The sequence below is a fragment of the Leopardus geoffroyi genome, chromosome B1 (assembly GCF_018350155.1).
Source record: "Leopardus geoffroyi isolate Oge1 chromosome B1, O.geoffroyi_Oge1_pat1.0, whole genome shotgun sequence".
NCBI classification, from domain to species: Eukaryota; Metazoa; Chordata; class Mammalia; order Carnivora; family Felidae; genus Leopardus; species Leopardus geoffroyi.
The window spans coordinates 3786762-3799323 of NC_059327.1; the positions used below are offsets into that span (position 1 = coordinate 3786762).

Here is a 12562-nt window from a genome sequence, read left to right on the forward strand (position 1 = left end):
GGTGAGCCTCTAGTAAAGTATAGAATTGTTCAATCACTATGGTGAACGTCTGAAACTAAATTTACTCTGTCCACTCTACCGCAACTGAAAATTGTCAAAATTAAAGAAAACCTTAAACCAACAACTTCCAGTGCGCATCTCAAGTCCCAAACACTTCCCTGCACTCCACACGGGCATACCCAAGAGTCTACTGGTTAGCCCCACTTGCTTATCTATCGCACAGGCTTCTCAAACTTGTCCAGTCCACACCAGGACAGCCAGTCTTTGTGAATGGCATCATCTTTCACCCAGACTGCAATCCCTTCCCTGATTTCTCTTGTTCTCTTACCAGATCCAGTGTGCCACCAGTTGCCGGGTGATTCTACACTTGCGCTCCAAACGTCCTTCCTTATCTACTCCCACCGCTGTACCTTCCTGAGGTCCTCACCATTTCTCAGAGCCTGCCCACTGGCCTCTTGCCTTCAGCTGGGGTCAGAGGAGAACTCTTCCACACCCTTGTCTTTAGGTGTGTGGTATTGTCTTCCTTTTCTTCTCATTTATTGAACACGTTCCTCTTGGGTTTTGAAAAGTAGCTCGGATCTGACCTCAGAGGAATCCTCGTGGATATGTGGCCCTGTCCCAGCCACCCCAGGGTGGATGACTCTCCTGATCCCTCACTCCCCTATGAGAATGCAAGTCCCTCGGAGGCAGGGACAATGTGTGGGGTGTCTCTGGTTCCCAATGCTGAGCACCATCGCCCAGGACAGACACACGGCAGCCACCACTGGGCTTGTTGGAAGGGGAGGAAGCAGAAGCACCAAGCTGGGGTGGGAGCTGAGCCCGCAGCCGGCACAGAGAGCCTCCCAGGCCCTCCCATCTTGCCGTTTTGCCTATTACCATCTATTCTGCCTCAAATGTGTGGTAAGTGGTTAAGAATATACTTTTTTGGAGGAAAAAGAAGTGAAGTCTATGGCCATTCTAAATTCATTGGAGCCACAACTAAGAAGGCAAGATTCTCTTAACCACAGAAAGAACAGAAAACTCTTTTTGATAATTTATTCTTCAAGAACCTGAATCTACATGAGCTCAAGCTAGTCAGATCACAGAAGTGTAACTTTCACCAACACATCCCGCTCCATATTTACAGACTACATCAACTTCGTTTCCATGAGGACCAGGGAAGACAGTTTTAGACGCGATGCCCTGCCCAACACAGTTCTGCCCCACCCCCACCCCCGCAGGGGAAGAGTCACCATCCTGCCCTGTGCCAGCTTGGGATAGCTGGGGCCAGCACGGTGCAACCACACTTAAGATAGGAAGTTCAAGGCTCCATAAGAATGTTTTCTGGAGGTGTGTGGGTGGCTCAGTTAAGGGGCTGGCTCTTGATTTATGTGCAGGTCATAATCTCATAGTTCGTGAGTTTGAGCCCCACGTGGGCACTGTCAGTGCAGAGCCCGCTTGGAATTCTCTCTCCCTCTCTCTCTCTCCTCCCCCCACTCAAAAATAAATAAATAAACTTAAAAACATGAAAAAAGAATGCTTTCTAAAATCCTGACACATGGGGCGCCTGGGTGGCGCAGTCGGTTAAGCGGCCGACTTCAGCCAGGTCACGATCTCGCGGTCCGTGAGTTCGAGCCCCGCGTCGGGCTCTGGGCTGATGGCTCAGAGCCTGGAGCCTGTTTCCGATTCTGTGTCTCCCTCTCTCTCTGCCCCTCCCCTGTTCATGCTCTGTCTCTCTCTGTCCCAAAAATAAATAAACGTTGAAAAAAAAAATTAAAAAAAAAAAAAATCCTGACACATAATGAGGGGTAACTGAGGGGCGCCTGGGTGGCGCAGTCGGTTAAGCGTCCGACTTCAGCCAGGTCATGATCTCGCGGTCCGTGAGTTCGAGCCTCGCATCAGGCTCTGGGCTGATGGCTCAGAGCCTGGAGCCTGTTTCCGATTCTGTGTCTCCCTCTCTCTCTGCCCCTCCCCCGTTCATGCTCTGTCTCTCTCTGTCCCAAAAATAAATAAACGTTGAAAAAAAATATTTAAAAAAAAATAATAATGAGGGGTAACTGATATCAAAGAAGTTTTGAGTTGAATAGTGGCAAAAAAGTAAGATGTTATTTCGGAATTAAAGGCACAATAAATGCTACGACCAACTACCTTCATTCTGTGCTGATATGTTTCAGGAGGCTCTCGTAAAATATTCTTTGGCTATTTTGCCAGAAGAGAAATTAGGAAAAGGAAACTCCACAGTAGATTTTTACATCAGTTAGCAACAAAGAGGGTCCCAAATCCAACCGACAAGCAAATTAATTCAGAATGTTGGAAGCTAGGAAATTCTGGTCATCAATTCTGAATAGATTTTATTTTCAGGTATACCGTCAGGGGCACAGAACAGAGAAACAACACAGGGTCCAGAGCCATCTCACTTTACAGCACATCTAAGAAAAGACGCAGCTAATCTCCATTTGTCTTTGCAGATGAACTGGCAACAGAGTGTGTGGCTCATTTTGTAGAGTGTTACCTCCAGCTCATCAGACTGTGTTGTCGGCCAAGAAAGTGACAGGTTGAATTGTGGTCATCTGTAAATCATCTTATTTTGTCTTTCAGGATGAAAACCATCAACACACAATTGATGTCAGGTATTAGAACACAAACAATACATTGCTAATATTCTTACAACACAACACATTCTCCTCATTAGACTCTACAATCCTACTATTGCTTAAAATTAAAAAAAAAAAAACTTTCAGAGTATTAATTGCACTCTTATGGGAAGGGTGTTCTACTTAGCGCCAAAAACGGGCAGAGCATGGTGCCTGTCTTTTGAAAAGTGCATGATCTGTACCTTATTAAAAACGGCTTTTAAAGCTTGGAGAGATTCATTCAGAAAATCTGCTTTAAAATGCAAAGCCAGTACGTACCAGGGAAGATGTTATTTGGGAACCAAAAGTGAAAGACAATCTATGTAATAAACACGAAAATAATAGCAAGAAGATTATATTTTTTCAAGAAAATTATATTAATCACAGAGCTGGAATACTTGCATCAAAATGCTTTATCCTAACCAAATAGATAAGGGTCAAGGACAAGACAGTGACTCACTGTAAAATCCTTTTTTTTTTTTTCCCCTCTTCTCTTTGCTTGCAGATAATAGCAACGCTACTAATAACTGGCAACATTTATTAGACAGAGTCCTTGGAAAGTTAAAGATTCTTCATGAGCACAACAGGCAGCTTAGTAGCTCTATCACTTTGGACAGAACCAAAAGCAGACCTACCTTCTTATACACAAGCTACTCTGAGAGCTGAGGAGATATTTCAGTTATGTAGAAGTCAGTACGGCGGAAGGATCATGAAACCAAGCCACCGATCTGATGGCGGTGGCCCTGGTGGGGGAAAAAACAGAATCTGGAGCTCCCTGCTGGCCAGCCTTTACTCTCTAAGTGGCTAGATGTGGGAAGGAGACTGGACCCATAGGTATGGGAGCGGATCTAATCGAGGGGCTCATACAGGGTCCTTTAAGATCTTCTGCACAACAGATTGATTACCTTAGGAACTGTGAAAGCTGTTCCAGTGTGCACTGGGTGAATACATTCTGACTAAGGGTCGTCCCAGGCATGAACGTCCAGCTAAGCCCAGACGTGCCTTTGAAGCCAGTTTCCACCCTACCCGTTAACTGTTTACCCTGAGCAGGGCAATCGCTCTCATTTTCAGAAGATTTTTTATCAGCTTTGTAAAAAGCAGGGTGATAATGCCTGATTCTCAGGGCTCGTGGGAGAATGAAACCCCATGCCAGATGTATCCAGCACAGAACAAAATGAAAAGGACGGCGGCCGTTTTTATTTGTTACTGTGACAAAGCGACCCCACACCTTTAACTACGGAGATGTGTCTTTCACGGTCCGAGGTTTGAAATGTGCTCTCTGAATAGACGTGGAGGAAGTTTGGAATCTGTTTCTCATTCTCAACCAAGCGATTTTATCTATTTGTTCATGTCGCTCACCTATCTCCTTTGAAGTGGGTCTAACTAAGACTACTTTAGCATGTGGGGAGTGCTTTGGAACCAAGAAACACGTTTGTGGAGGGAATAGTAGTGAATGGGGGTACCTTGACAACGAAAAAAATGATGGAGACGTTTCAGTCCACCCAGAGATGCGTCAAGGAAGAAATAGGTAAGCAAGGAACAAAAAATAGATAATGCAATTTAGAATTCCTGCCTATTCGAATATATTAAGTATAAAGAAAGTAAAAGTATAAAGAAAGTATTAAGTATAAAGAAAGTAAAAGCTAGTGCAGCCTGCACAGTTAAGAAAATGCGGGTTACACAGCAGTTAGTTGTGCCAGTTAATTTATTTACCTCTTGGCTTCAGATCTGCTCCACATCGCCTGCTCTGTGATCAGAGCTGAACATGGTGAATGTTTCTCTTTGCCCAAGTGAAGTGACGTTAAGCTGGGTCAGTTAAGGTATTGGAAGGATCCAGGAGGAGGAAGGAGTTTCTCCGTGCTCCTCTCTCCAGCTGTGGACAACAGCCAGGAGCACCGACACCTCTCCGCTGGCAGCTTCTCCAAAGCCTCTAGAGTGGCTGGCGATCTCTCCATAAATAGACTTAGCGCCCTCCCAGACTGCTGTGTGGTCCGCAAGACATAGCACCTCCCCAATTTCAGCACAACACAGTCACACTGGTACTGTCCATTTTCCAGTGAACCATGGCTGTGCTGTATAGATCTCATCCTGGGAGCGGGGCCTCCCCCTCCACACCATTTGTTCCTTCTCTGGGTGGACGTGACTCAGCCCCAGAGGCAGTAAGTTCTCCCTACACCTGCAGTCCCTATATTCTTTTACCCATGAGTACATCATGCCCCATTTTCCCAATTCCTCATCCACTGAACGTTATAGCAAACTTCCTCGTTTTCAAATGGCTCTGTGGTTTCTGCCTTTTGAGTGGACTCTGGTGCTGTAGATATTAAAACTGAAATAGCTAACATTGGAAAGGAATCTGGCAGCTAAAACAATAAATCTGGGACGTAGATGAATGGTTGTAAGGTAATATAAAAATGAGGCCCAGTGAGGAATCCCTGTCTTTGTTTCCTTGTTCTTTTACATGTGAGGGGAGAGTTAGCTGAGTGTTGTTAACAGCAAATATAGTAATGAAATTAATTTAAAGAGTTATGAATAGTTATTAGAAATTTATGGGGATTTATCTGCTGGTCTGTAAACAGTCTGAAGTGAGAGTCCAGTATGCTTTCTGTTGCATAGAATTAGAACTGCATGATGAAAATATTGTATTTATATATATATGTATGATATATATATATTATATATAAAATATTGTATATACAGACATATATATAGTCAAGCAGCACATGCTTTGTATTCTCAAATTTCCTTGTCTGAAATGAGAAGCAAATACAAGAAATTAAATAATTGTATTTCTTTAAAAATGGAAATAATTGCTCTCCCCTGCAACGTACAAAAGGATGCTTTAGGTATTTTAAGATGAAATGGTTGCCAGTATTTAATTTAACAACTTTAAAACTGAATCTAGAGATCTACATCCAGAATAGTGGCAGCTGGAATACAGAATATGTGCTCCAGAGCACAACAATCATAACTGGTAAGAAGTAGCAAGAAAAAAAAAGCCTCTGGAAATTGTCCTAGAAACCTACATCAAAAGAAGAAACAATAAAAGAAGAAGAAACATTTAATCTGGAAAATCTGGCTTATTTTCAGAAAATGACAAGAAGATCCTAAAATTCATGGGGATAGTCAAAGAATCTACAATAACCAAAGCAATCATGAAAACAAAGAAAAAGTAGGGACTCACACGTCCCTATTTTATTTATTTTTTTTATTTTTAAATTTTTTAACCTTTATTGATTTTTGAGACAGAGAGAGAGAGAGCATGAACGGGGAGGTTCAGAGAGAGATGGAGACACAGAATCTGAAACAGGCTCCAGGCTCTGAGCTGTCAGTACAGAGCCCGACGTGGGGCTCGAACTCGCAGACTGTGAGATCATGACCTGAGCCAAAGTCGGACGCTCAACCCACTGAGCCACCCAGGCGCCCCCCGTCCCTATTTTAATACTTACTACAAAGCTATGGTAATCAAGATTATGTTATACTGGCATAATAATAGGCATATAGATTAATAAATAGAATTCAGAGCCCAGAAATAAGGTTCACAGGAACAGTCCACTGAGTTTTGACAAGGATGCAAAAACAATGCAGTGGAAAATGAATGGGCTTTTCGACAAAAGGGCTGAGACCAATGGGTATTCACATTGAAGAGAATGAAGTGGAACCCGTTCACCCATCATAAAAAAATCAGTTCATAATGAATCATAGGCCTAAGTATAAAAAATTTCTAGGACTCTTTCAGAAAAATATAGGGGTAAATCCTTGTAACCTTGCATTAAGGTGAGGTTTCATAGATATGACATCACAAGCACAATCAACAAAGAAAAAACCTTTGGACCTCATCAAAATTAAAAGCTTTGTTTTTCCAAAAACATCATCAAAAAAGTGAAGAGACAACCCACAAAACTGTAGAACACTTTTGGAAATCACTCAATATGATAAGGGACTACTATCTGTAATATATAAAGATTTCTTAGAAAAAATAAACAGGAAAATTACTCAATTAAAAATGGGCAAAAAAAATGGGCAAAAAATAAAAAGGAAAATTACTCAATTAAAAAATGGGCAAAAATTCTGTATAGACACTTCTCCAAAGAAAATATACATCTAGCCAAGAAGCACATGAAAAAGGTGCCCAACATCATTAGCCATGGAGGAAATGCAAATCAAAGCCCACAATTACATCAGTTCAAATCCGCTAGAATAACTCTAACCAAAAACATTCTTAAGAAGAAGTACTGATAAGGATGCAGAGAAATTAGAACACTACTCTACAGCTGATAGAAATGTAAAGTGGTATCATCATTTTGGAAAACACTCTAGAAGTTCCTGAAAACATGGCCGTATTATCCACCAAATACAGTCCTAGTTATCTACTCAAGAAAAATAAAAACAAGTCGACATAAGAACTTGTACACAAATGTTTATACTATTACTCATAGTTGCAAAAAATGGAAACAACCCAAATGTCCATCAACAGATGAGTAAATGTGGTGTATGTCCATAAACCTGAACATTATTCAGAAATACAAAGAAAAGACCACATTTTGTGTGACGGCGTTTAATAGGAAATGTCCAAAAAAGGCAGATCCATAGCAACAGAAGAGAGACCAGTGTTTGCTTAGGGCTGGAGGGGTTGAGGGAAAATGGGGAATGATAGAAAATAGATACAGGATTTCTTTTTTTGAGTTGATGAAAATGTTGTAAAATTGACTGCGGTGATGGTTGCATAACTCTGGGACTATATTAAGAACTACTGAATTTCACACTTTAAATAAGTGAATTTTAGGGTATGAATTATATTTCGGTAGCTTTTATTAAAAAGAAACACAGCTCAGGGCTGGGGTACAGAGTATAATAGAGGATATGAAATTAAAATTCACTATAATTTCCACATCCACATTATATTGAAAGACACCTATGTTAAATTTGAGAATGAAAAAAGAATGGAATGCAAAACACCTGCATTAATTCAGTTTGAGAATGAATAAAGAAGAATGACCAGAAGACTGGAAAAGTTTCTTGGTTTTTCAAAGGAGGAATGAGGAGGAACTCAGAATCTTGAGATTGGTGAGTTTCCCCCTCTCCCTGGAGGTCCCTTTCCTCCCTACTGCCCTTAAAAGATTCTTACTGGAGCCTCACAAGATCCCGTTCAGATATCTCCTCCTCTTCCTTAACATTTCCTCAAGGATAGATCTTCCTGTGCTACTGACTATATCAGTACATGTAATTATATATATTGACTATATATGGAGACAATATAGCCAATTTCGGTAAAAGGTCAATCCCTATATTTATGAATCCACATGCATTTGATCATCGGCATTCCTTGCTTGAAGGAAAGTCCTCCTGGCAAAGAGAAGAGACACACAATAGAAGTGCCTCAGATAAAATCAAGGAGACAGCTGTGATTCCCTTTTGGCGTTAAGGGAAGAAACTACTTCCTAAGTCCAATTCATATCCTCTTCCACTCTCAAAGATGTTCTAATTTAGAGGGTTAACTAATCGCCTCCACTGTACCATGGTCTGCACCAACATGGATGGGAAGGAGTAGGCTAGAAGTCCTACCATGGTGTTTAGGCACTGAGAGAGTCTGAGTCAGCAACCTTTGGTTCCCTTCTGTCACACGCAGCATAGAGGAGATACACAAGTTCTCACACGGCCGTGTGGAAGCACGCAGGAGAGGGCTTCTTCCCGCACCATAGTGAGCGGGACCACAAGGAAGCAGCTGCAAGATGGATGGCTCGACTCCAGCAGCCTGATGGAGTCTTTAGGTGGGTGAGCCCAATCAACAAGAGCCTAGCTAGGTTGCTTAGGCATCAGGAACGTATGGAACCTATCCCATTTCTGAAAGACTAGAGCACAGATCATTCCATCTGTGGACCCTTTGATGAAGAACGCAGCAAAGACATGAGCAGGTCCCAAGGACCTAGCCTATACCTCCATTGGACATCAGCCCAAACAGCATCAAACCAGACATGCTTCCTGCCTCTATCAGGATGTCACAATACTGCCTTTCTTTCTTTTTCCTTTTTTTCCTTCCCTCCCTTTCCTTCCCTTCTTTTTTGCCCTGTGCATGAGGGGAAAGGAAAAGGAGGGTAAAGGAGAAAAACACCAAAATGCGGTGAATTTACTCGAGAGACTAAATTTTCCTGAAACGTAAGAATTTCTGCTAGGAGAAGCTAACAGTTAATTTTCACGCTTACACCTGATAATACACCCCACACCACCCTCGGTACATGTCATCAGAGGGAATAGGAGGTTCAAAGGAGGGTGAGGCCATAAATTGAAAAGAGATGAGTTTATTTTGAGGTTTAGGAAGTGTCTTATTCATCTTTTGTTTCCAGTGCCCAGGTCCTAGGATATACTTACTAGTGCCTAGACCCTAGGGTATACTGGTGAACGTGGGAGTCCATATGCTTCCCAAATTTGCACTCTAAAGGAGTAGGGATACTCAATAAAGATTAAGGACATATGAACAAATCTTCTTGGACAACGTTCCATTTTACTGTGCTAAACATATGCCCTGTATGTTCCATGTTTATACTACTGGGCCATGCAATATTATGGTAAAGCAGGAAAATAATGTGAGGTACTAATTAGGATAGATTTGTCTTCCTCCCAAGAGGCTGCCAACAGTGGGGGGGGGGTGTAGGAACACACCCTAGTCTCAAAATGGGAAGGAAATGCTGCAGTGTCTGTTCGTTAGATCATTGCCAAAGACAGAAGGCAGATATATAGGATTATAAACTTAATCAAAGTCCCATCAGAGTAAGATTTTCAAGTGCCAAGTACTGGGAGAGACAGAATTTTTTGTTGTTGTTGTTACCATTCAAATGTACAAGAGGAGAAATGGAAAGAAAAGAATGTTAGTGTTTGGGGGAACTGTAGTTTGTAGAAGATCAGCTATTAGTCGTTATAGGCATTTGACTTCCCAATACACCCACATTCCTGTAGTATCTCAGGCTGACCAGACATGATGCTAGTCACCGATGAGCTATCCAAAACCTTCTGCATTATTGCAAAAAGAAACCCATGGGCAGGGGAAAGGACAAATGGCCAAAGAGGCATACCTGAAGCAGGGTGTGGGGGTGGAGAAAGAGAGGTGAAAATAGCAATGTATAAAGTTGTTTAGAATGAGAAATTATTACTCTCATTACCATTCAATGATACCATAAGTCGGATAACTATGGAGAAATGACCCACACTCTTGACTCAATGGGAGTAGAGGTTTATATAGACTAGTCTTTTGAGGGAAGCAATCCCACTCTCTGTGGTCTTAAAAACATTTTAAGATGGGTCACTGTCTTAAAATTGGCTTCATAAGAGTGAGACATGGGTCTCTCCTGTGTATTCTTTCCAGATAATCTTGGACCACTTAAGAAATAGGCCACGACAGGGAAGAAGATGCAAGAAACAAAAGAACCAGGAAGGAGGAGGAGGAGGGAGAGGAAGGGGAAGGAATAGAAGAGGGAAGGGCATTTGACAGAGGCCGTTGAGGAAGTAGAGCCAGAGAGATGTATTTAGGTTAGGGGAAAAACACCAACAAAGACACACAACTGAGACTGACTTCAAAGACGTATCATGATAAGAAATCCGGCCAAAATATCAGGAAAAAATGATGATATTTATAGTTGGTTTTTTTTTTTTTTTTTTTTTTTTTTTTTTTTTTTTTTTTTGGCAGGTGATGAAAAGCTCCATTTGGAACATGAACCAAGAACTTTGGACAAACAAATGCCAACTGGTATCACAATGTGTTGACTTATTCAAGAGCTACCAATCACAGTTCTTTGTTTTTTTTTTTTTTCTTGTGTTTCTTTGACTTAAAGTTTTTTAAATATTGCAGGACACACAGAACTGACATATCATAGATTCTTCATTTCCAGTAATTTGTGGAGAATATTTTTATTTCCATGCTCCCCAACTCCCACAAATGCCATCTTGACAAATGGATAAGTGGAAGACAATTATTCATTTCCATTTTATCTATTTTAGCAAACTCTGTGTTCCTGAAAAGAGAAGGCCAAGATGTTAAGAATCCTTGCTTTATGTTGGGGGAAGAAAAAATAATTAAAATAAAGTCATTTTGAAAATGGTAACCAAGAGAGGCTAGGGCAAAGAGTTTGTGGAAACAGTGATGGCATAGGATGTAAGCATCTATCTGACTATTCATGTACCATTTCTATCTGTTAAAATATTTTATAAAATTTAAGCTAGATCAATTATCAACACAAATACTGAACACTCAAGTGAGGTATTATAGAAAAATTAAAGGATAGGCATATATAAATAATGGTATTTATTATAATATTTATATATGGAAAGAGGAAATTGTATTAAAGTGTGCACTATGATTATCATTAAAGCTTTAAAAACAGAATGAAAATAAGTACATCAAACAGATAATATTGTAGATCTAATGGACACAGCTGAATTTTTTACTGTGTAAGGAAAACGTAAATGTTAACTATCAATGAATCCAAAGACTGGCGAAGTTCATCGTACTGTTCTTTCCGTTTGTCTATAACTTTGAACATATTCAAAATTTAGAAAAAAAAAGTTTTTGGGGAGAATCTATTCATTCACATTCTTTAAACAAAAAATTCCAAATATTCTAAAATATACCTGGTTTATTTTCTATAATGGAATATTTAAAAAGAAAATTTAAAGTACCATGAAGTTGTTCATGTTACGTGATCGTATGAATTGGTTTGCAGTGTTTATATGAAATGTATAGATTTGACTATGAAAAAATGATTTTAAACACTTCAATATGTACTACTGTATGACATATATGCATGAAATAAGCATAATTATGTTTATGCCAATGGCCAAGCCTGGCTTCACTTTCCATTCAGCTTTAGACAGGCTAATTTCGGACTAGAGGCCCTGACCTCCCTCTTCTCAGAGCGTTTATCTTAGAAAATTTGCAATAGTAAATTCTTTTCCTGCCCCTTTGACATGTAAATCTTTTTAAGGGTCTCATCTCAGTTTTTCAGCTGAGGAACCTCTTTCTCAAGGACCTTGGAGCCATTCCTTAGAAATGCAACCATCAAGAAAGATAGGCCCTCTGTGGGAAGGCAAAATCCTAATCTCCAAGGGCACCAATTAGCAAGCACAGGGAAAAGCTGGGCAAATGCAAGAAGGAGGCAATGTGCTAGGCACTCCCATTGACTGGCCTCCCCACAACACTCTCCAGCACTTTCCTGGGCTTCCTCAGGGCTTAAAGCCTCGCTGCCTTTTGCTCAGCAAAGGAGAGCTGAATGTCGCTTTCCTTTGCTGTAGTTGGCAATGAACTCTTCTTTTCCCGTTTAACTTGGTTTGATAGAATTATTGCTTTGACACCAGAGTGGATCTCATAAAACAAACGAGAGAATCATGTAAACTTATTTTTTTTTCTGCCAACTTTTCCAAAAGCAACTCAAGAAAATGCATTTCTGGAAATATCCATGTTGTGAATATTGTGAATATTTCCAAAGTCTCATGCAAACCTAAAACTCCAGGGTAAAACAAATAGCCTGTTACCACATTATATTTTTGTTAATATTTAATCTTATCAAAATGTGTGAAACAGAAACATTCACCAACTTAAAATCAGCTGAAACTTTATTTCCCAATTTCAATATTCTTTCTTTTTAAAGGGCTGTTAAACAATTGATTTCATTTTGGCAGGTGTGCAGTTTCCTACATCCATTAAAGGATAGCATTTTATGCTAATATTAGCATACAGTAAATATACATCACTAAAATGTTAGGCGTAATATCTTTACAAGTGCATATAAGAAGGGAATAACACTGGCAATCAAACATATCAATCATTAAAGATCATAAATCTGATCATAAATATTAGTTCTTAAATATGAATGATGGAATAGTATTTTCTAGTATGTTAGTATTACGAATTGCCTTTCCAATATGATGCTTTGATATGCATTCAACACATTCAAAATGTTTAC

General features: G+C 40.2%; 1 protein-coding gene across 5 annotated transcripts in view; it reads right to left on the minus strand.

The window, feature by feature from the left end:
* Positions 1-12562, minus strand: part of CSMD1 (CUB and Sushi multiple domains 1) — a 2022178-nt gene that overhangs the window by 1452000 nt on the left and 557616 nt on the right. Inside the window, exon 1 of one of the 5 annotated variants that reach the window (XM_045451814.1) lies at positions 4326-4549. The exons of the other annotated variants lie outside the window; for them this stretch is intronic. Within the exon in view, the coding sequence (XP_045307770.1) occupies positions 4326-4351 (26 nt within the window). The 5' untranslated portion in view covers positions 4352-4549. Of the gene's footprint in view, positions 1-4325; positions 4550-12562 lie in introns of those variants that run through there. 5 annotated transcript variants of the gene reach the window in all.